Source organism: Procambarus clarkii, chromosome 22 (genome assembly GCF_040958095.1).
Source record: "Procambarus clarkii isolate CNS0578487 chromosome 22, FALCON_Pclarkii_2.0, whole genome shotgun sequence".
NCBI lineage: Eukaryota > Metazoa > Arthropoda > Malacostraca > Decapoda > Cambaridae > Procambarus > Procambarus clarkii.
This window is the reverse complement of record NC_091171.1, coordinates 45,885,455-45,908,347: the sequence shown is the minus strand read 5'-3', so window position 1 is coordinate 45,908,347 and position 22,893 is coordinate 45,885,455. Positions and strand designations below refer to the sequence as shown.

Here is a 22,893-nt window from a genome sequence, read left to right as displayed (position 1 = left end):
CCCGCTTGAAGTGTGAGGGGCGAACAAACTTGGTCCTTCCTGCGTAGTCGTAGACTGGCTTCCTGCTGGTGGTGTCACACAGCTCATCAACATCATCTCCCTACGAGCGCCGTTACCTCTTCTGCCTCGGCACATAGCAGCTACATGCCCTTTCTGCCCACAAGTCCAGCACACCATATTCCTCCTCGGACTCCGGTGTTTCGGACTGTTAGGACTAGTCCTTCGAGGGCTACTTGGGGGCGTCTTCTCAGCGCTTCGTGGGATGGGTCTCTCCTCTTCCTGATGAGGTTTGTCAAACTGGCGGGGGTAATTCCTCGGGACGTACTTAGCAGAAGGCCTATGCGTTACGAGGTATTCCTCAGCCATGGTGGCTGCCGCACTCAAGGTCTCTACTTGCTGCTCTTCTAGGTACGTCTTTAGATCTCCAGACAAACAATCTTTGAAGTCCTCTAAGAGTATGAGCTGCTCGAGGTCTTCTTTGGTCTCCACCTTCCGAGAGGCACACCATTCCTGGAAAAGCCGCTCCTTGATTGTGGCGAATTCGGTGAAAGTGTGCTCTGAGGTCTTTTTCAGGTTTCTGAACTTCTGCCTGTAAGCCTCAGGTACCAACTGGTAAGCCATGAACACCACTTTCTTCACCTTGTCGTAATCGCCAGAGTCATCAAGGGACAACGTGGAGTAGGCGACTTGGGCCTTCCCAGTCAAGATGGACTGTATCATGATGGCCCAATTCTCCTTTGGCCACTCCAAAGAGGCTGCGACTTTCTCGAAGGCCGTGAAGAACTTCGAAACTTCCTTCTCGTTGAACTTCGGGACCATTTTGATGTTCCTCACCGGATCGAAAATACTTGTTTCCATTCTTTGCCTCCCACCGCCTAACCGCAATACTTCTAGTTCATGTTGTCTCTTTCTTTTTCTTCTCTCTCTCGCTGTTTCTCTTCCCTTTCTCGCTGTTCTCTTTCTCTTTCTCGTTTCTCTTCTCCTTCTCGCTCTTCTTTTCTTTCTTCTAATTCTAAACGCCTCATCTCCAATTCCTTTTCTAGTCTCTCTCTTTCCATTTCTAATTTCTTATTTTCTCTCTCTCTCGCTTTCTCTTCTCTCTCTTTAGCGATTTCTAGCTTTTTCCATTCTATTTCACGGTGGATCTCTAGTTCACGCATTTTCACAGTAAGTAAACTTATATTTAGTTCACTTTCGTCACTTTCGACATCACTGCTCTTACCTTCTTTTTCAGTGGAAGCTATCTCATCACCTTCTTTTATACTATGCGCCTCGCCTTCCTGTTTCTCCTCGGCCTTCAAATGCTTGTGAACCTTGGACAAGATTTCCACACGGGAATCACTGGCACGTATCTTGATCTCCAGGTAGGCACTAACTAGTACGAGTTCCTGTTTTCCCAGATATTTCAATCTGGCAAGACAGTCCTCCCTGTTCAGAAAGGCCTGAACATCGTCCAGATCGTCGATGGTCGCTTTTTCTGCCATTGTCACAGATGGAACACTTAGCACTTAACACACCGCTTCACTTTAGCACTTAACGCACCGAGCACTGTTCTACGTCAATATTGCACTTTATCGCACCAACCACTGCACTTGCCAATATTGCAGGTAATTACACCGGGCACCGCGCTACACAATATAGCACTTAATCACAGCGAGCTCCTCGCTCTACAATATTGCACTGAATCACACCGAGCACCGCACTACACAATATTGCACTTAATCACATCGAGCACCGTACTACACAATATTGCACCGAGTCACTCCGAGCACCGCACAGGACGTATAACGTCCTAATAGTCACACACGGGGAATTATTTACAGGGATTACGCCACTTCACCACCCCTGTCAAACATACTTGACAAGGGGTCGGATCCCGCTGGGGATGCCAATTATGTTATGGCCCTCTCGGGTTGCAACCGGGTTCCTTCTCTGATGTTAGTAGAGTAAGGGTATCCGGCCCCAAGCTAGTAGTGGCTTTCAAGGGATGTGATCCGTAACACAAGTAAATTAAAGGGGAAGGGAGACAAAGGCAAAAACTTAATAATATAATTATCACCGTCACCATAAATAATATATAAAAGATTACACGGGGGAGGTATAAAGACTAGAATATTCAATGTGGTCTTCCTCTGAAGACGCGGAGTGTTCCACGGTGCTCAACGATGCTAAGCTCTTTGTCCTCTTGTGGCCTCACTATGAATCCTTCGATCCTCTTGAGTCTACCCTGGCCACAGGCCAGCCAAATCACAGTTCCACTGGGGGCACCGTTGTGGAGGCCGTCAACCACAAATCCAGCCTGTAGCTGGCAGGTTCCAATCAGCAACGCTGGTTAGGCCACTCCACGACCGATACTAGGGTTGCGAGCCCTAGTCAGGAGCCTCGTGTGATCCCACAGATCACTCTCCTCACCACAACACCCCAGTGGTTAAGCGTCTCCACCAGTCAGCCCCGGGTACGACAATCCCTCAGCTGCCACGTCACAGGCAGGCTAACACCACAGTGTTCATCCGGGGGGTGACTCACAGCTGCTGCAGCAAATACTTGGAGACTAGACGGCTGCCTTGGGTAGACTGATCCACTGTCCGATTCAGCAGTCCCAAGTCGACTCTGTAATCAGACACGTCATCAGTACTAGGGACACTCTAGGGCACGTCACTTACCGGCTCAGACTCAAACGCCCACCTATCCACTCCATAGATGGCGTTGCTGTCTGAGCGCCACCTCACCAGAGGTCAGCAGCGGCTGTGTTATGAGCTGATCAGGACGGGAAACTAGCCCTTGTAGCTGGTATTTCCTGTCCTCACTTGATGGCGCCGTCCATTTGGAGGGGGTTTCGGGAGCTGACCCACAGATGGCGTGGTCGTCACTGCTCCGTGCTCGGACGCTGGGCTCGGGTCCGTAACAAGCACTGACTCTTGGATCTCGCCTTTCCAGCTATCGGTTGTTTACAGCAATGACTCCTGTCCCATTTCCCTATCATACCTAGTTTTAAAAGTATGAATAGTATTTGCTTCCACAACCTGTTCCCCAAGTGCATTCCATTTTTCCACTACTCTCACGCTAAAAGAAAACTTCCTAATATCTGTGACTTATCTGAGTTTCCAGTTTCCACCCATGTCCCCTCGTTCTGTTATTATTACGTGTGAACATTTCATCTATTTCCACTTTGTCAATTCCCCTGAGTATTTTATATGTCCCTATCATATCTCCTCTCTCCCTTCTTTTCTCTAGTGTCGTAAGGTTCAGTTCCTGCAGACGCTCTTCATATCCCATCCCTCGTAACTCTGGGACAAGCCTCGTCGCAAACCTCTGAACCTTCTCCAGTTTCTTTATGTGTTTCTTCAGGTGGGGGCTCCATGATGGCGCGGCATACTCTTATGACGGGTCTCACGTAGGCAGTGTAAAGCGCCCTGTGTGTGTGTGTGTATGTGTGTGTGTGTGTGTGTGTAATTACCTAAGTGTAATTACCTAAGTGTAGTTACAGGATGAGAGCTACGCTCGTGGTGTCCCGTCTTCCCAGCACTCTTTGTCATATAACGCTTTGAAACTACTGACGGTCTTGGCCTCCACCACCTTCTCACTTAACTTGTTCCAACCGTCTACCACTCTATTTGCGAAGGTGAATTTTCTTATATTTCTTCGGCATCTGTGTTTAGCTAGTTTAAATCTATGACCTCTTGTTCTTGAAGTGCCAGGTCTCAGGAAATCTTCCCTGTCGATTTTATCAATTCCTGTTACTATTTTGTATGTAGTGATCATATCACCTCTTTTTCTTCTGTCTTCTAGTTTTGGCATGTTTAATGCTTCCAACCTCTCCTCGTAGCTCTTGCCCTTCAGTTCTGGGAGCCACTTAGTAGCATGTCTATGCACCTTTTCCAGTTTGTTGATGTGCTTCTTAAGATATGGGCACCACACAACAGCTGCATATTCTAGCTTTGGCCTAACAAAAGTCATGAACAATTTCTTTAGTATATCGCCATCCATGTATTTAAATGCAATTCTGAAGTTAGAAAGCATCGCATAGGCTCCTTGCACAATATTCTTTATGTGGTCCTCAGGTGATAGTTTTCTATCTAGAACCACCCCTAGATCTCTTTCTTTATCAGAATTCTTTAAAGATTTCTCACATAATATATAGGTTGTATGGGGTCTATGTTCTCCTATTCCACATTCCATAACATGACATTTATTAACATTAAATTCCATTTGCCAGGTGGTGCTCCATATACTTATTTTGTCCAGGTCTTCTTGAAGGGCATGACAATCATCTAAATTTCTTATCCTTCCTATTATCTTAGCATCATCAGCAAACATGTTCATATAATTCTGTATACCAACTGGTAGATCATTTATGTACACAATAAACATCACTGGTGCAAGAACTGAACCCTGTGGTACTCCACTTGTGACATTTCTCCATTCCGATACATTGCCTCTGATTACTGCCCTCATTTTTCTATTAGTCAGAAAATTTTTCATCCATGATAGAAGCTTACCTGTCACCCATCCAATATTTTCCAGTTTCCAGAACAACCTCTTATGTGGAACTCTGTCGAAAGCCTTTTTTAGGTCCAGATAGATGCAGTCAACCCAACCATCTCTTTCCTGTAATATCTCTGTGGCTCGATCATAGAAACTGAGTAAATTCGATACACAGGATCTTCCAGATCGAAAACCATACTGTCTGTCAGATATTATATCATTTCTCTCCAGGTGTTCTACCCATTTAGTTTTGATTAGCTTTTCCAATACTTTCACTATTACACTTGTCAATGATACAGGTCTATAATTGAGGGGGTCTTCCCTACTGCCACTTTTGTAGATTGGAACTATGTTAGCCTGTTTCCACACGTCTGCTACGATTCCTGTACACAGGGATGCCTGAAAGATCAGGTGAAGTGGAATGCTGAGCTCAGATGCACATTCTCTCAGAACCCATGGTGAAACGCCATCTGGGCCAGCTGCTTTGTTCTTCCCGAGCTCCTTTAGCATATTTTCCACTTCATCTCTAGACACCTCTATCCGCTCTATGTTGTTCTCTGGAATTCTTATTGTGTCTGGTTCTCTGAAGATTTCATTTTGTACAAACACACTTTGGAACTTTTCATTTAACGTTTCACACATTTCCTTTTCATTTTCCGTGAATCTGTTTCCCATTTTCAACCTCTGGATGTTATCCTTTACCTGCAATTTGTTGTTTATGAATTTGTAGAATAGGCCCGGTTCTGTTTTACATTTATCTGCTATCCCTTTTTCAAAATTTCTTTCTGCCTCTCTCCTTACTGCTGTATAGTTGTTTCTCGCATCTTTGTATCGCTGGTATGTTTGGGGGTTTGGCCTCTTCCTATACTGATTCCATTTTTGTGTCTTTTGGTCTCTTGCCCTCTCACAATTTCTGTCGAACCAATCCTGTTTTCTGGCCCTGCATCTCTGTTTTGGTATGAATGTTTGTGTGCCTTCCTCGTATAGTTTTAAAAATTTGGCATACATTTCATTTACTTCCCTGCCTAGCAACAATTCTGTCCAATTACACTCATTAAAAAAATTTCGAAGTTCCGCATAGATGCCTCTCCTTAAATCGAGTTTATCAACTGTTTCAATGTCCCCATTTTCTTCTAGATGATATCTTAAAGCATATTTAATGTCTAACAGGACGTGATCACTCTTTCCCAAGGGAGGAAGGTACTGGATGTCAAAAATCTCTTCTTCTTTCCTGGTGAATACTAGATCCAGTACTGACGGTACATCTCCTTCCCTCATTCTTGTGGCTTGCTTTATGTGTTGATACAAGAATGTCTCCAGAATGAGGTTCACAAATCTGCATGTCCAAAAGTCCTCCGTTCTTGCTTCATAGGCCTCCCAGTCTATTGCTCTAAAGTGTGTGTGTGTACTCACCTATATGTACTCACCTATATGTGCTTGCAGGATCGAGCATTGACTCTTGGATCCCGCCTTTCTAGCTATCGGTTGTTTACAGCAATGACTCCTGTCCCATTTCCCTATCATACCTAGTTTTAAAAGTATGAATAGTATTTGCTTCCACAACCTGTTCCCCAAGTGCATTCCATTTTTCTACTACTCTCACGCTAAAAGAAAACTTCCTAACATCTCTGTGACTCATCTGAGTTTCCAGTTTCCACCCATGTCCCCTCGTTCTGTTATTATTACGTGTGAACATTTCATCTATTTCCACTTTGTCAATTCCCCTGAGTATTTTATATGTCCCTATCATATCTCCTCTCTCCCTTCTTTTCTCTAGTGTCGTAAGGTTCAGTTCCTTCAGCCGCTCTTCATATCCCATCCCTCGTAGCTCTGGGACAAGCCTCGTCGCAAACCTCTGAACCTTCTCCAGTTTCTTTATGTGTTTCTTCAGGTGGGGGCTCCATGATGGCGCGGCATACTCTAAGACGGGTCTCACGTAGGCAGTGTAAAGCGCCCTAAAAGCTTCCTCATTTAGGTTTCTGAATGAAGTTCTAATTTTCGCCAGTGTAGAGTACGCTGCTGTCGTTATCCTATTTATATGTGCCTCAGGAGTTAGATTAGGTGTCACATCCACTCCCAGGTCTCTTTCTCGAAACGTTACAGGTAGGCTGTTCCCCTTCATTGTGTACTGTCCCTTTGGTCTCCTGTCACCTGATCCCATTTCCATAACTTTACATTTACTGGTGTTAAACTCCAGTAGCCATTTCCCTGACCATCTCTGCAGCCTGTTTAAGTCCTCTTGGAGGATCCTACAATCCTCGTCTGTCACAACTCTTCTCATTAATTTTGCGTCATCTGCAAACATTGACATGTATGATTCCACTCCTGTAAACATATCATTTACGTAAATTAGAAAGAGGATTGGTCCCAGCACCGATCCTTGAGGTACTCCACTTGTTACTGTTCGCCAGTCCGACTTTTCGCCCCTTACCATTACCCTCTGGCTCCTTCCTGTTAGGTAGTTCTTCACCCATACTAGGGCCTTTCCGCTTACTCCTGCCTGCCTCTCAAGTTTGTATAGCAGTCTCATGTGCGGTACCGTATCAAAGGCCTTTTGGCAGTCAAGAAATATGCAGTCTGCCCAGCCTTCTCTGTCCTGCCTTATCCTTGTTACTTTATCATAGAATTCTAAAAGGTTTGTTAGGCATGATTTCCCTGTCCAGAACCCATGTTGGTGCTTGTTTACAAACCCAATGCTCTCCAGGTGCTCAACAAGTCTTAGCCTAATTATTCTTTCAAGAATTTTGCAGGGGATGCTTGTCAGTGATACGGGTCTGTAGTTAAGTGCCTCCTCCCTATCACCCTTTTTGAAAATCGGTACGACATTTGCCTCCTTCCAGCAACTGGGCAATTCTCCCGACATAAGTGACTCATTAAAGATCATTGCCAGAGGCACGCTGAGAGCCTGCGCTGCCTCTTTGAGTATCCACGGTGATACTTTGTCTGGTCCAACAGCTTTATTTGCATCCAGTGTTGTCAACTGTTTCATTACATCCTCTGCTGTCACCTCTATATCCGATAGTCTTTCATCTTGGGTAATCTCTTCTAACAATGGGAGCTGCTCAGGCTCGGTTGTGAACACTCCATGGAATTTTGCATTCAGTACCTCGCAGATTTCCTTGTCGCTTTCTGTATATGCCCCTTCTGTTTTCCTCAGTCTTGTCACTTGGTCATTTACCGACATCTTCCTTCTTATATGGCTATGTAGTAATTTTGGTTGCTTTTTCGCTTTGACTGCAATATCGTTCTCATAATTCCTTTCCGACACTCGTCTTATGTTAATGTAATCATTCCTAGCTCTGTTACATCTAATCCTGTTGTCCTCTGTCCTTTGTCTTCTGTACTTCCTCCACTCCCTCCTGCTTCTCACCTTTGCTTCCTGACACTGTCTATTAAACCATGGGTTATTATATTCCCTCCTGCTTTTTTCCTTTATTGTTGGAATAAATCTATCTTCAGCCTCCTTGCATTTCAATATGACTTGGTTCATCATACCTTGCACTGTTTTTCCTCTAAGTTCTTCCTCCCACTGCACTTCTCCCAGGTAGTCCCTTATCCTTCTGTAGTCCCCTTTTCTGTAATCAAGTCTCCTTTCCCGGACCTCTTGTCCTTTGGTCACAATTTTAAGCTCCATCATGTAGTCAAAGACTAGGACACAATGGTCACTAGCTCCTAGTGGTATTTCATGTTCCAACTGCTCGATGTCTTCTACATTCTGAGTGATAATGAGATCTAATAGGCTGGGCGTATCCCCTCCTCTTTCCCTAGTATCTTCTTTCACATGCTGTGTTAGGAAATTCCTGTCAATAACGTCTACCAGCTTCGCTCCCCAGGTCTCCTCCCCGCCATGGGGATTCCTCGTTTCCCAATTTATCTCTCCGTGATTTAGGTCCCCCATGACCAGCAGCTTCGCTCTCATTCTATGCGCTAAAGTTGCTGCCCTCTGCAGTTCATCCATACATGTCTTGTTGCTGTCCTCGTACTCCTGCCTGGGCCTTCTACTGTTTGGTGGGGGATTGTAGAGTATCAAGATTACAATCTTCTTCCCATCCACTGTCAGAGTTCCATGTATGAAGCTTGTGCTTTCATTGGTACCCGGATTTTCCAGCTCATCAAACTTCCATTTCCGCTTTATTAGTAGTGCCACTCCTCCTCCCTGTCTCTGTGTCCTTTCTTTTCTTATCACCTGGTACCCCTCTGGAAAGATTGCATCCGAGATCATGCCATTTATTTTAGTTTCCACTATTGCCACTATGTCTGGGTCTGCCTCACTAACTCTTTCTTTCATCTCTTCTGCTTTATTGGCTACCCCATCAGCATTGGTGTACCAAACCTTGAGACTCTTCTTGGAAACTCGGGTGTCAGAGTTCCCCCTTTCACCAGGGGTCTGGGGGGAACTGTGGGGTGTCTGGGGGGCAAGTGGGGGCTGTGGGGGTGAGTGGGGGGGTGCTAGGGGGGTGCCTGGGAGTGCCTGGTAGGCGAATGGGGTCTGGGCATCTAGGGGGGTAGGAAGGGCATAATGGGTCTGAAAGTTAGGGGTCTGAATAGCATAGGGGGGTTGAGAAATAGAGTGAGACTGAGAGTCAGATAGAGGTTGAGAGGTTGGGGGGAAGAGGGATACAGAGGGCGGAGAGCTGAGATGAGAATGGAGCATGGGTGCTGGGAGTGGAAGAGAGGGTATATTAGTTAGGGGGGAATCGGGGGTAGGTGGGGGTTTTGGGGTAGAAGAGGGGAAGAGGGAGATGGGGGAAAGTGTTAGGGGGTCACAAGGTGAGGGGGTTAAATGTGGGCTGGAGGTGCATAGGAGGGGTGAGGGTTGGGTGGGGTTTGGGGGTGAGTGGAAGAGGGGTGCAGTGGAAGCTGGGATGGAGTAGATGGAATTGAAGTCAATGGGGTAGAAGGGGCAGGGGAGTGGGAAGGGGTATTTGGGGAGGGGGGATGGGAAGGTGGGTTTGGGGAGGGCATGGCTTGACCCACTGGGGTCGCTGACAAGTGTGATGTAGCAGGGGCAGGGGAATCGTTGTGGAGGTGCAAATGTGGAAGGGACAGGGGGGTTGTGGGAGGCTGAGGCAGGGGGGATGTATAGGAGGGCTGAGTTGGGGAGGATGCGACCTGGGAGGTGACCTGGGAGGTGCCCTGGGAGGTGACCTGGGATGTGACCTGGGAGGTGAGACTATTTCGGTGTCGTTGTTGCCATCTATTTTTGTGGGCTGTTTGCTCATCTTTCGTCATAAACCTCTCTATAAACACATTGTAATGGGTTTCACTTCCTCTGAGTAAATGCTTGCTCCTCATTATGTACTCCACTGCCTCCTCATTGGAGAATTGCACCAGAACAGGTCTATTCTTGGTACAATTGTAAGGTCCAACCCGTCGATTGATATCCACCTCGCGTTCTGCCATCTCTGCTCCAATACACCTCAATATCTCGTGCAATTCGTATTTTTCTGTTTCTATTCTCTCTTGTCTTGTTGGTGCCCTAGATTCGAATAATCCGTGTATTATAATAGACCGTCTCCTCAGTAATTCATTGTCATGCTGGTAGCCTGTCCCCTGGGGATTCCCCATCCCAACCGCAGTCACTAACCCATCCCCCATTACTCCTCTATCCTTAGCCATGCTGCTAATCCTTCCTAATTCGTTTGTGATACGAGCACATTCCCTCTCCCAGTCCTCTCTTCCCTTCCTAATCTCTTCCTGAACATAGAGCATAAATTCTTGTTTCTGCCTCTCTACCGCATCCTGTATTTGCTGAAATACCTCACTTTTAATCCCCTGGATTAGATCCTCCAACCAATCACTCCTTCTCTCTACAAATTTCCCTATTAATTTGTCTATAAATCTGTCCTCCTCCTCATCCCTGCTGGTGATTGACCTTGAACCCCTTCTAGTCATTGCAGTAACAATCCAGCCAAAAAGGCGCTCCTCAATACCTTGCACAATCTGCCAACACAATAGGTGAGTGAATCTCCAATCGTCGTCCCACGTGGTGATAGAAGGGTTGCTGCGAGGTGAGGTCACGCGGTCAGAGGTCGGTGATGTCTGCTGCTTCCACACTGCACAGTATTTCCTCACTATTTTGAATTACGCTAATTAAACTGTTTTTCTTCACTACCTTATGGCTCTGGTCAAAACCCAAGGTTTTTTCATTCACTTGTACATTCACTTATAGTCTTTTTCACTTCGAAGTTGCCTGATTACCCCTCCCACTCCACTAGTGACCCAGGAGCTCCGAACCCACGTCCACCCAACACGATGGTCACAAGACAAGTCCAAGTGTAATTACCTAAGTGTAATTACCTAAGTGTAGTTACAGGATGAGAGCTACGCTCGTGGTGTCCCGTCTTCCCAGCACTCTTTGTCATATAACGCTTTGAAACTACTGACGGTCTTGGCCTCCACCACCTTCTCACTTAACTTGTTCCAACCGTCTACCACTCTATTTGCGAAGGTGAATTTTCTTATATTTCTTCGGCATCTGTGTTTAGCTAGTTTAAATCTATGGCCTCTTGTTCTTGAAGTTCCAGGTCTCAGGAAGTCTTCCCTGTCGATTTTATCAATTCCTGTTACTATTTTGTACGTAGTGATCATATCACCTCTTTTTCTTCTGTCTTCTAGTTTTGGCATATTTAATGCTTCTAACCTCTCCTCGTAGCTCTTGCCCTTCAGTTCTGGGAGCCACTTAGTAGCATGTCTTTGCACCTTTTCCAGTTTGTTGATGTGCTTCTTAAGATATGGGCACCACACAACAGCTGCATATTCTAGCTTTGGCCTAACAAAAGTCATGAACAATTTCTTTAGTATATCGCCATCCATGTATTTAAATGCAATTCTGAAGTTAGAAAGCATTGCATAGGCTCCTTGCACAATATTCTTAATGTGGTCCTCAGGTGATAGTTTTCTATCTAGAACCACTCCTAGATCTCTTTCTTTATCAGAATTCTTTAAAGATTTCTCACATAATATATAGGTTGTGTGGGGTCTATGTTCTCCTATTCCACATTCCATAACATGACATTTATTAACATTAAATTCCATTTGCCAAGTGGTGCTCCATATACTTATTTTGTCCAGGTCTTCTTGAAGGGCATGACAATCATCTAAATTTCTTATCCTTCCTATTATCTTAGCATCATCAGCAAACATGTTCATATAATTCTGTATACCAACTGGTAGATCATTTATGTACACAATAAACATCACTGGTGCAAGAACTGAACCCTGTGGTACTCCACTTGTGACATTTCTCCATTCCGATACATTGCCTCTGATTACTGCCCTCATTTTTCTATCAGTCAGAAAATTTTTCATCCATGATAGAAGCTTACCTGTCACCCCTCCAATATTTTCCAGTTTCCAGAACAACCTCTTATGTGGAACTCTGTCGAAAGCCTTTTTTAGGTCCAGATAGATGCAGTCAACCCAGCCATCTCTTTCCTGTAATATCTCTGTGGCCCGATCATAGAAACTGAGTAAATTCGATACACAGGATCTTCCTGATCGAAAACCATACTGTCTGTCTGATATTATATCATTTCTCTCCAGGTGTTCTACCCATTTAGTTTTGATTAGCTTTTCCAATACTTTCACTATTACACTTGTCAATGATACAGGTCTATAATTGAGGGGGTCTTCCCTGCTGCCACTTTTGTAGATTGGAACTATGTTAGCCTGTTTCCACACGTCTGCTACGATTCCTGTACACAGGGATGCCTGAAAGATCAGGTGAAGTGGAATGCTGAGCTCAGATGCACATTCTCTCAGAACCCATGGTGAAACGCCATCTGGGCCAGCTGCTTTGTTCCTCCCGAGCTCCTTTAGCATATTTTCCACTTCATCTCTAGACACCTCTATCCGCTCTATGTTGTTCTCTGGAATTCTTATTGTGTCTGGTTCTCTGAAGATTTCATTTTGTACAAACACACTTTGGAACTTTTCATTTAATGTTTCACACATTTCCCTTTCATTTTCCGTGAATCTGTTTCCCATTTTCAACCTCTGGATATTATCCTTTACCTGCAATTTGTTGTTTATGAATTTGTAGAATAGGCCCGGTTCTGTTTTACATTTATCTGCTATCCCTTTTTCAAAATTTCTTTCTGCCTCTCTCCTTACTGCTGTATAATTGTTTCTCGCATCTTTGTATCGCTGGTATGTTTGGGGGTTTGGCCTCTTCCTATACTGATTCCATTTTTGTGTCTTTTGGTCTCTTGCCCTCTCACAATTTCTGTCGAACCAATCCTGTTTTCTGGTCCTGCATCTCTGTTTTGGTATGAATGTTTGTGTGCCTTCCTCGTATAGTTTTAAAAATTTGGCATACATTTCATTTACTTCCCTGCCTAGCAACAATTCTGTCCAATTACACTCATTAAAAAAATTTCGAAGTTCCCCATAGTTGCCTCTCTTTAAATCGAGTTTATCAACTGTTTCAATGTCCCCATTTTCTTCTAGATGATATCTTAAAGCATATTTAATGTCTAACAGGACGTGATCACTCTTTCCCAAGGGAGGAAGGTACTGGATGTCAAAAATCTCTTCTTCTTTCCTGGTGAATACTAGATCCAGTACTGACGGTATATCTCCTTCCCTCATTCTTGTGGCTTGCTTTATGTGTTGATACAAGAATGTCTCCAGAATGAGGTTCACAAATCTGCATGTCCAAAAGTCCTCCGTTCTTGCTTCATAGGCCTCCCAGTCTATTGCTCTAAAGTTGAAGTCCCCCAGTATCAACAGTCGTGATTTATCTTTATCTGCTTGTACAATAATATCTCTCATGACCATTATGAGGCCCTCTCGTTTGTCATCCAGTTCTTCCTTTGTCCACGTGTTGCTTGCTGGTGGGCTGTAGGTATTTACAATTATCAGGTTATCATCCTGATTCCAGACCTGCAATGCCATTATGTCAATATCTCGAGGGTTTTCAAATATTAACTCTTTTACCTTCAGGTGTTTTTTCACCAGTACAGCCACTCCTCCTCCCTTCCTAGTTTTCCTGTCACGTCTCCAAACTGAGTAGCCTCTTGGGAATATGACTTCATTTATTATATTTCCTTCAAGTTTCGTTTCTGATAATGCAACAATATCTGGGACCCTAAGCTGGATTATATCTTGCAACTCCAAAGTTTTTGACCTCACTCCATCTATGTTGGTATATACAATTTTCAGGAACATGTTCCCTTTTCCTTTGCTCTTTACTCCCCCTTCCACTACTGATCTTGTTGCTTTGTTTTTATGTACCATTTCACAAGCTTTCCAGTCCCTGTCACTTTGTAAAAAAAAAGAATTTCTGTCTTCTTCATTTCTATCCCCATTTAGCCGTTTTGCCTCAATTAAGTTCATTTTCAGCTTTTCTCTGTCTTCCTTGGAGAGGTCTTGTCTTATTGACCAAGATTTGCCAACCTCATCACTCTGCAGTTTCCTGGCATTTCTTAGCACTTCCATCATGTTTTTCACTCCATTAAAGGTCACCCTTAAGGGGCGGTTCTTTTCTTTCTCATATTTGTGTGTGTGTGTGTGTGTGTGTGTGTGTGTGTGTGTGTGTGTGTGTGTGTGTGTGTGTGTGTGTGTGTGTGTGTGTGTGAGGCAGACACTGTGAGTGAGTGTGTGAGACACTTCTTCCCTACCAGTGACTTCAATGACATGAGGTCTAGCTCTTAATGCCCCGCCTACTAGCCGTAATGTACATAACTGTTGCATTATAAGAACACTTGTGACGTGGAGACACAGCTCTTACTGTTCTTCTTGTGTGTATTGTCGCAAGATTTGCTGCGAGTAGGAATGTAAATGTCTATAACCTGATTTTTCTATACACTGTTTTACCACTGGTCTCTGGTCCAATTATTCTTCACACATGAAAGCTGGAACTCTTCAGTTGTGATGAGGAAGGATGAACGATGCATCAAGTAAAGAAACAATTAAGCAATTTGTACTTGGATATCTGCGGATGTCAAGTGATGGATTACATTTATGGGAGTTTTTATTAACTTCTAAAGTCAATCATTAAATATTATGAAAATCATGTAATCAAATCGTAAATAATCTTAAATTGTTTATAAAGTTTCATATAAGTTATACTGTTGCCTTAAGGGGTTTGCTATATGAAAATTTAAAAGTTGTTGTAGGGCATTGAAAATTTATTATCCTGATACATGTGAAAGGTGCTGCAACTGGGCCAAGTTTCAGCATCGCAGCCTAAATAGAGAGGGAGAAAAAAATTAAAAAAGTTTTTTTAGACAATTTTTTAACAATGTTCAAATCATTTCACAGCCCACAATTGTGAACCGAAATCAGTTCTATGACACTTAGTATGACCTTACTATATAATAAAGATTTGTCTGGTGGATTTTTATCCCAGATGTATTTAGTGCAATAATACAGATTTTGTAAATTTCCCAAAAATTCTATGCAACAATATGATATTTATAAATATTTATAAAATCAATAAATCTACGTAGAAAGAAAAGCCACCACAATGTTTTAGAGGCATAAACTCTACATACAATGTGCAAGTTTCATGTAAATTGAATAATAAATAAAGTCTGTGAAATCAGATAAAATTGTAAAATATTTACCTGCACAAACGGAGGTTAAAGTTCAGGCACCTTTAGCTGAGGTTGATGTTGACCAATATCATTCTAAATTTGCACCCCTGTAGATAGGCTTGGATTCAGTAAGGTGTGCAAGTTCCATGCAGATCGCCTGATAAATAAAAAAAAAAAAAAAAAATATATATATATATTTGCCACCAGTTTTATATGTACCAATATTTATGAAGTAATATCACAATATAACACTAAAACATACTAACCTAATATAATTGGTCAGAAATATGGGTCCTCAAGGTGGCACTGGTGTGGCACTAGTAGGCACTTGCACCATAGCTGGGGGTCAGCCCCCTCAGGGGCCTTTCTTGGTTTGGTTGTGCGTCTCGTTGGTCTCTGCATATCCTTGTCCTTTTTGTTCAAGTACCAGTCCAGTTAGATTTGGAGTAGCAGGTGCAAGACCTGGAGTAGAAGGTGGAAAATGTGCGGTGGCAGAGGGTGGGATTGTGGGGGGGGGGGCAGCGGGCTGCATCTATGGGCAGCTAGCATGCTTTCAGCTTTCATAGTTTTCCTCATCTTCGTTTTGTATGTCATTTTGCAGTAAAAATAGCACAAATTGTGAGAGCGCGTCCATGATAGGTCCACCAGCTGAGGGACACAGAGTGACTGACTTAGCCAGCAAGCCCACCCCTCTCTCACACGAGACTGTTGCCAATGAGTGAGTTTATATTCGTTTTATGCATAACACGTTATTTTCCACGCTATTACGAAATATTAGACTTCTACAACGTAAGACATAACACCCCACGGCGCACCCAGGCCGCGAGAACCGGATTCACGAAAGTTGCAGCGCGAAATTTGACTCTAATTACGTTATTTTTCAAGATAACATAAAACGGTTTGCACCACAGTATTGCCAGAACGTTGTAGTATTTTTCAGAATTTTTAGTAAATTTTAGAAATTTTTTGGATTTGAGCATAGATGTCCCCTTAACAACTTTACTGGCCTCATCACTTGTAATCATTCCCCAGCAATTACATGGTATTTTCTTTTATATAGTTACTTCAACACAAGGCTTGTGGCAGCCCGGACGGAGGGCAACAAGGTGTCATGGATGAGGTACGACGTACATCAACTAATGGGAGCAGTATTGTACTGGAAGGTCTGGAGAGTTATGCTGAGTATGGAGTGTGTGTCACAGGCAGTAACAGAGGTGGGACGAGCCAGGCGGCCTGCTCCACGGCTCTCACACTCTCCTCTAGTGAGTCCTTCTCTTATGAACTCTTTATTATATTTACTAAAGTATATATCAATATACAAGAAGGTACAGTGGGTCTCTTAGTACAGATGTTGGTGAGTAATTGGTACTATGGGGCAAGGCCACAAGCGATGGGTGAATATCATATATATTTTAGGTATTAATGTAAATATACAAACATTTGATTATTTGTCTGATTCATTATGTCAATAAGTGTATATCATCACTGTCAAGCACTTGCTTCATAACCTGTATTCCATATTTGGTTCCTTACCCTCACTGTGTTCATAACTCATTACTTCAGCTGGTAATACCTTACCAAACGAAACTGGTTTCTTTTTTTTTTTTTTTAAGATTTTATACTTTTTATTATTTGCAATTTTCAAACTAACTTGAACAAAATTATTTTATATAATAATTAGACACATTTTATATTTTCAGATCCAAGTGTTGGTGTGGAGAAGTTTTCCTGCAAGCAAACTAACAACGTCACTACAACATGCACAGCTGGTCTTACCGGGTGTGACACATACAATGGACCAGATGTACATGTTATTGTTAGTCTGGGAACTTACTTGCAGTGTTCGAACACAACTCTGGAGATTAATAAACTATCGAATATATCAGGTGGAAAATGTGTTGCTGAGTTTATGAATTTGCCGGCTGGCATGACCTTTGTGGCGACACTCTCCATCACCAATAATGTTAGCCGGAAGGTGCCTGTGAAGACTACCTTTAACTTTACTACTACAGAAGAAAGTAAGCAATATATTTGAAAACTTGACCTATTATTAAGATTTGCCGGCAATTATTTTGACGCTGTATTTTACAAAATTATTACAAAAAAATGCATTATCAAATCGTATATTTCCAGGACCACCTGAAGTCAGAAACTTTACAGCAAACTCCTTGTCATCAAATAAGGTTCGTCTTCTGTGGAATGATCCATGTCCATCAAATGGAGTAATAACTGGTTTTGTGTACAAGGAAACATCACAGTATTGGACACCCATTGGCACAACACCATGCAATGCAGGGTATGACCGCTGTGTTGATGTAGACGGCTTGCAAGCCAACACCAACTATACATTCTGGGTAAGTGTTACGCCTGTCAATCATATCTCATCGTGCTACAACTATCAATCTTATATCCCTTTGTTCTACATCTGTCAATCATATCTTCCCTCGTGCTACATCTGTCAATCATATCATTCCTCGTGCTAAATCTGTCAATCATATCTTCCCTCGTGCTTCGACTGTCAATAGAATATGACGTCAGTAGTCCGTGTTCGTGAATAAGGTTCCAGATGGTTGGGATTAACTAGTTATTTTCATCGCCAAACTCCGACAAAAAGCGTTCGTATGTAAACAAATACAAACTAAGAATAATTTATGTAGAACTTGCAAGAAAATCTCGACCTTCACCACTAACTACCAATATTGGAAAACTAAACAAATATAGTCGAGAAATAATATAGTGAAATAAATGGAGAAGGTAAAATTATTTACTTCTACTTGTAAATTATTAATTGCACATTATTATATAATCATCGTCATCATCATCATTATTATTATCATTAGCACCATCTCTGTCATTATCATCTCGGGCATCATCATCATTATTATCACTAGCACTGTCACTGTCATTATTATTAGCATCATAATTATCACTAGCACCACTATCATAGTTTACTTTGTAGCTGCACTTTGTTAGAAAATGTTCTAGTATTCTACTGGACATTTCTCCACAATATTGGCACAACAGAAGAGACGAAGTGTCGGCGCTTTGGAGAAATGCTCTGTAGATTACCGGAACATTGGCTAACACAGCGCAAAGTAACATTAAATCACATTACCATTGAGATTGAACAAGCCAGAAGTTGTAAAACACATGATATATATAACCTTACTGAACCCAACATACTGATCACAACCACTCATCCAGCACCTGAGCAATACTGACATGAATAACATATAGCGGACCAGACACAGATATTGGGTCTCTTCAGGAATATATCTGTAAAAAAATTGTCATCATTATTATTGCGATTATTATCCTATCATCATCCTTCTTCCTCCTCCTCCTTGTCCTCCTTCGACACTGTAGAAGAAGTGGGAAAAACATCGGGAGGAACTGAATGCTGCGAAAGTAATAGGACCAGACACTGTCACACCGCCTGCTGATAGAGTGTAACAAACTAGGCTGTTGTAAGAATTATCCAGAGTGGTTTATCGACAAAAGAGAATGGGAAGCTGAGCCGCATGGTGACCTGACCCCCAGGGGGATTCGCGGTGGAAATAACCGACGCGTTGTTCATAACTGCGTATAATGAACCATCCTATAGTATTCAGTAAATTAGAGAAAATTAGCCTTTATTCATTTTGCATTAAAATTGTATTGTATAATAGTACTGGATACAATATCAAGAGTATTCTAATTATTGAGTTTAAGTCACCATCAGTGACGTCACGAATCGGATCTAACTTTTAAGGCGGAGTGACCGGCGGTCATAGGTCAGCAGGGTTGACATGTCTAATATTTCTCAAAGTTTTATTAACCATTTTGGGGATCGGGAACAGCTCTGCCGTTAGATGTTTGTAATTTAATTCAGTAAAATAATTCAACCAGTCTGGATCAATTAAGTACAACAGAGTTTAATTGTTATAACTTAAACCTGGCTAGTAACTTGGTAAAACTTTGACTAGGCGGAAGGATACAAGGTTCTAGTCTGGGCTAGGCCAGACGAGGACAAATCAGTGTGAATACGGGAGCAGCTGGGAGAGGTCAACCATCTTACCTCTCCCCAAACCAGCACAACATCTTAGCTGGAAAACATAGAGGTATAGTTGCTATGGTTATGTATAGAAATAGTCTTCTCATTTGCCATTCAGGTCAAGTAGGGAGTGTTAAAGTGATAGGGAGTGAACACATTTAGATTTTGTTTTAGTTTTCTTGTAATAAATTAAATTTGTTATTAATTTGCATTTTATTGTTTCCATGTGTTTTATGTGTATACTTGTCCTGGTCACGTGGTCCACACGAGGCGGAGTTGCATTGGGCGCCGATTCTAACATCGAATCGGAATTATCATTACCGTGTAATTTATTCCACACTCAAGGTCATCGTTTATAGTGGGGATCAAGCCCCTAGGTTGATTAATTAGCGTGATCGATCCAGACCTCGATCATTGCTCTTGTATTACTGGTCTGGTGGTGGCAGCAGAGGTGACTCTAGGGTTTTGTTCAGAGCTTAGGTCACGTCATACTGGGTGTAGAATCCTAAGTCGGTCAATCGTCTTAGGACCACGTGGCGTGGAGTTGGCTTTGGTAAAAGTTTTGGAGTCCCTTGGTTTAGAAATAAAAGTAAGAATACGGGTAGAGGGAGTAGAAAGAAGGAAGTAAAGAGAGAGGACCCTAACCCGTGTTACAATGGTGCACAGCGGTGGTTTCAACAATTTTGTTTGAAATTGTTGAAAGGCTCACGCGTCTAGCCGTTCGAACACGTGCGCGGATGCTAAGGAGACAGCCGCGGGCCAGGATTAGCAGTGCGCCCCACAAGTGCGTTTGAGTGGGGATTGGCGAATCTTGGGTCATGCGGGCTGATATGATTAAGGTTAGTTAGTAAGATTAGGCTATTAAAATTAGATTTATTGAAAAGGAGACCGCTCCGAGTTGATTGGACTGGGTACCATACTCGACCCATTGCAATTAATTCAGAGGTGTTGGGAGCCGCCATACTCTCAACAGCAGTTCCTTGAGGGCTGTCGGGGGCGGATATATCTGTGGGACGCCAGTAGATAGTCCGAGGGCGTTATTAGACGACCCAAAACGCTAGGAAAAACGTAATCCGTGAAGGGCGTTGCGGCCTCCGAGGGACGGACTAGTAAACTACCTAGCAGCGATTCAACAACTAAGTGATCGCACACTTAGTGGAGGTTGAGTCGTCCCTAGTCATAATTGTTGCTGAAAGCTGCGTGTCGCTCTGTTGGAACCTAGATGGTGTGGCCTCTAGGCTAGGTGTGGTACGGCGAGCCGGTAGGAACAATTATAAGATTAAGTCGAGTGCATTTTTGAATTAAGTATACTTAAATTTATAAAGTAATTTCCGTTTATTTGCGTTGTTCTAGATTAATTTTTTTTTTCCCTAAATTCAATCCCCGGTTAAAAATTTTTTTTTATCAAAGTGTTTAGCGTTTTCTTGCATATTAGGCTAAGTGCGTACATTTTTTTGCTATTCCCTGTTGTATTAGTCTAAGTCAGAGGCGTTGTTACTAGAGTGTAGTTAATCCTCTGGACTTAGGGCTATATGTCGGTCACGATAGAAAAGTGAAGGAGTTTAAGGGATAGTAAGTTGCGTGTAAATGTTATTTGTCCATGGAATATTTCTAAGTATTTTGGGATAAGTTTTCGGCTAAGTCAATGTCGGAAAGTCGTTAACTGTAATTAATTTGTATTCGTGGGTCACGTGTATGATCTGGGTATCATTAGGATTCCCCAGTCAATGCGTGTGATATTTTCTAGTTTTTACCAGTAAGACGGTAGAATTGTGTTTGTAGACTTAGAATTCTGTTTTCAGTAGAAACGTAGGTGGAAAATTTTCTAAGTCCAGCTTGGACTAGAATCTGACTTTTTGGCGGAAATTCTAATTTTCAGGTTTCGTGTATATCCTAGGGTCAGTATTACTCTCTAGTGCGCGCAAGGGACGTAATTCTGTCCGTAAGCATTAAACAGTGATAATTACATTTTTGCCGAATTTAGTTATTTTTCGAGAAAATCGTGTTGTAATTTTGTCAGAGTCCATTTGAGGTGAAAATCTCGGATTTTGACGAAAATTCGAATTAGTGAGTGTTGAGACCGCCCGAAGTGTCAGTATTGTTCTGCATGCAACGTCAGTAGTAAATAATAACGTATTTATATCTGGGAAAGAGAAACCCGAATTTTTGTGAATTAAAGGAGTTTTGTGATATTTGGGGTGATAGAAATTTTTTTCCCTCGAAGTCAGAAAAATTGGCAGAGTCCAGCAATTGAGTAAAAACGCAGTTTTTGATAAAAATTCAATTTTTAGTAAGCAGTTATAGGTCCTGGGTGTCTATATTAATCGCTAGAGCGGTTTATTAACGTAAAACTAGTTATTTTCCTTCAGAACAAAAATTTTGATTTTTCAGCGTTTAAGCGAAAAAGCGCGGGACTTAGTTTTTCAGCGCAGCTGGTCCCGCTCCATCAGTCATCAGTGGCCACGCTGCTCACTTCAAGCGCGTTTAGTATTCGAGGACAGTAAATATTTTTTATTAATCCATCACGAGTGCTGCGGGTTAGTTGCGTTATCATTTAAATTGTTTTATATAAATTAGATTCTTTAATTTTTTTAACGTAAAGGACTTAGGCTTCAGCAATAGAACTGTGGGATATTTCACGATCAGACACGAGTGCGGGGCAGACACTCATTCATTGGATTCACTTCAGCGATTCTCTCGATAAATCGTTGTATTTCCTATTTTGGGAATTTAGTAGTTTTCTCTTAGAATAGAGTTGTGATTTTTTTTTTTTGTGTAAGATCACGGTTGTAGTGAGTCCGGGCCGAGGGTGTACTAAAGGGTAGTTTAGAAGAGACGTGGCACACCAGGAATCACAGAAAATGTTTAACCCAGATAATGACCAGTCAGTAGGGACCAGTGGGAATGGGAGTGTAGAGGATAGAACCTCTTCCGACACCACTGGGGATCGCTCAGGTAGCTCAACTGGCACCACAGGTGGGGTCAGTGGGACTGAAGCGACGAGTTCACGGGTTCTGCATGGGACTGGGCAGTCGAGGGTATCTTTCCATCCCGGTAGCGATACTATTATTGACATGAGTGGGGAGTCTTGCGAGGAGTCGTCCCATGAGTGGGGAGAGCCGTCTTGGGTTCCCCCACAAAGAACATCGACGCCATGCCAGCAGGGCAGACAGGGGGCCTCAGTTAGTATGGCAGGACGTCCCACTTCGCTCGGTAGAGAACAGCAACCTGTTCAACGGGAACATGAACAACCACACCAACAGCAGGAACTACCCAACATAACACCAATACCACAGCACCCACAACACCTAGGTACACCTCATCCGTCACTACAACAACCCCAACCCCACCTCCCATACCAACCCCATCCTCAGTTCCCATACCAACCCTTCCCCCAACCCCAGGCCACTCCATACCCATTCCAACCCCAGGCCACCCCATACCCATACCCATACCCATTCCAACCCCAGGCCACCCCATACCCATTCCAACCCCAGGCCACCCCATACCCATACCCATACCCATTCCAACCCCAGGCCACCCCATACCCATTCCAACCCCAGGCCACCCCATACCCACCCCAACCTCAATCCACACCCCAACCCGAGGCCACCCACACCATACCTCAGCCTCAACCCCAACCTCAATCCACACCCCAACCCGAGGCCACCCACACCATACCTCAGCCTCAACCCCAACCTCAATCCACACCCCAACCCGAGGCCACCCACACCATACCTCAGCCTCAACCCCAACCTCAATCCACACCCCAACCCGAGGCCACCCACACCATACCTCAGGCCAAACCCCAACCTCAACCCAGTCCCCAACCCC

The 22,893-nt window shown here is 43.2% G+C and overlaps 1 protein-coding gene across 1 annotated transcript in view; it reads left to right on the top strand.

The window, feature by feature from the left end:
- The window catches only part of LOC123747618 (receptor-type tyrosine-protein phosphatase F-like), a 160,679-nt gene that overhangs the window by 89,254 nt on the left and 48,532 nt on the right, over positions 1 to 22,893 (top strand). The window contains exons 32-34 of the mRNA XM_069328944.1: positions 16,087 to 16,288; positions 16,727 to 17,044; positions 17,160 to 17,380. Coding sequence (XP_069185045.1) covers positions 16,087 to 16,288; positions 16,727 to 17,044; positions 17,160 to 17,380 — 741 coding nt within the window. The remainder of the gene's footprint in view (positions 1 to 16,086; positions 16,289 to 16,726; positions 17,045 to 17,159; positions 17,381 to 22,893) is intronic.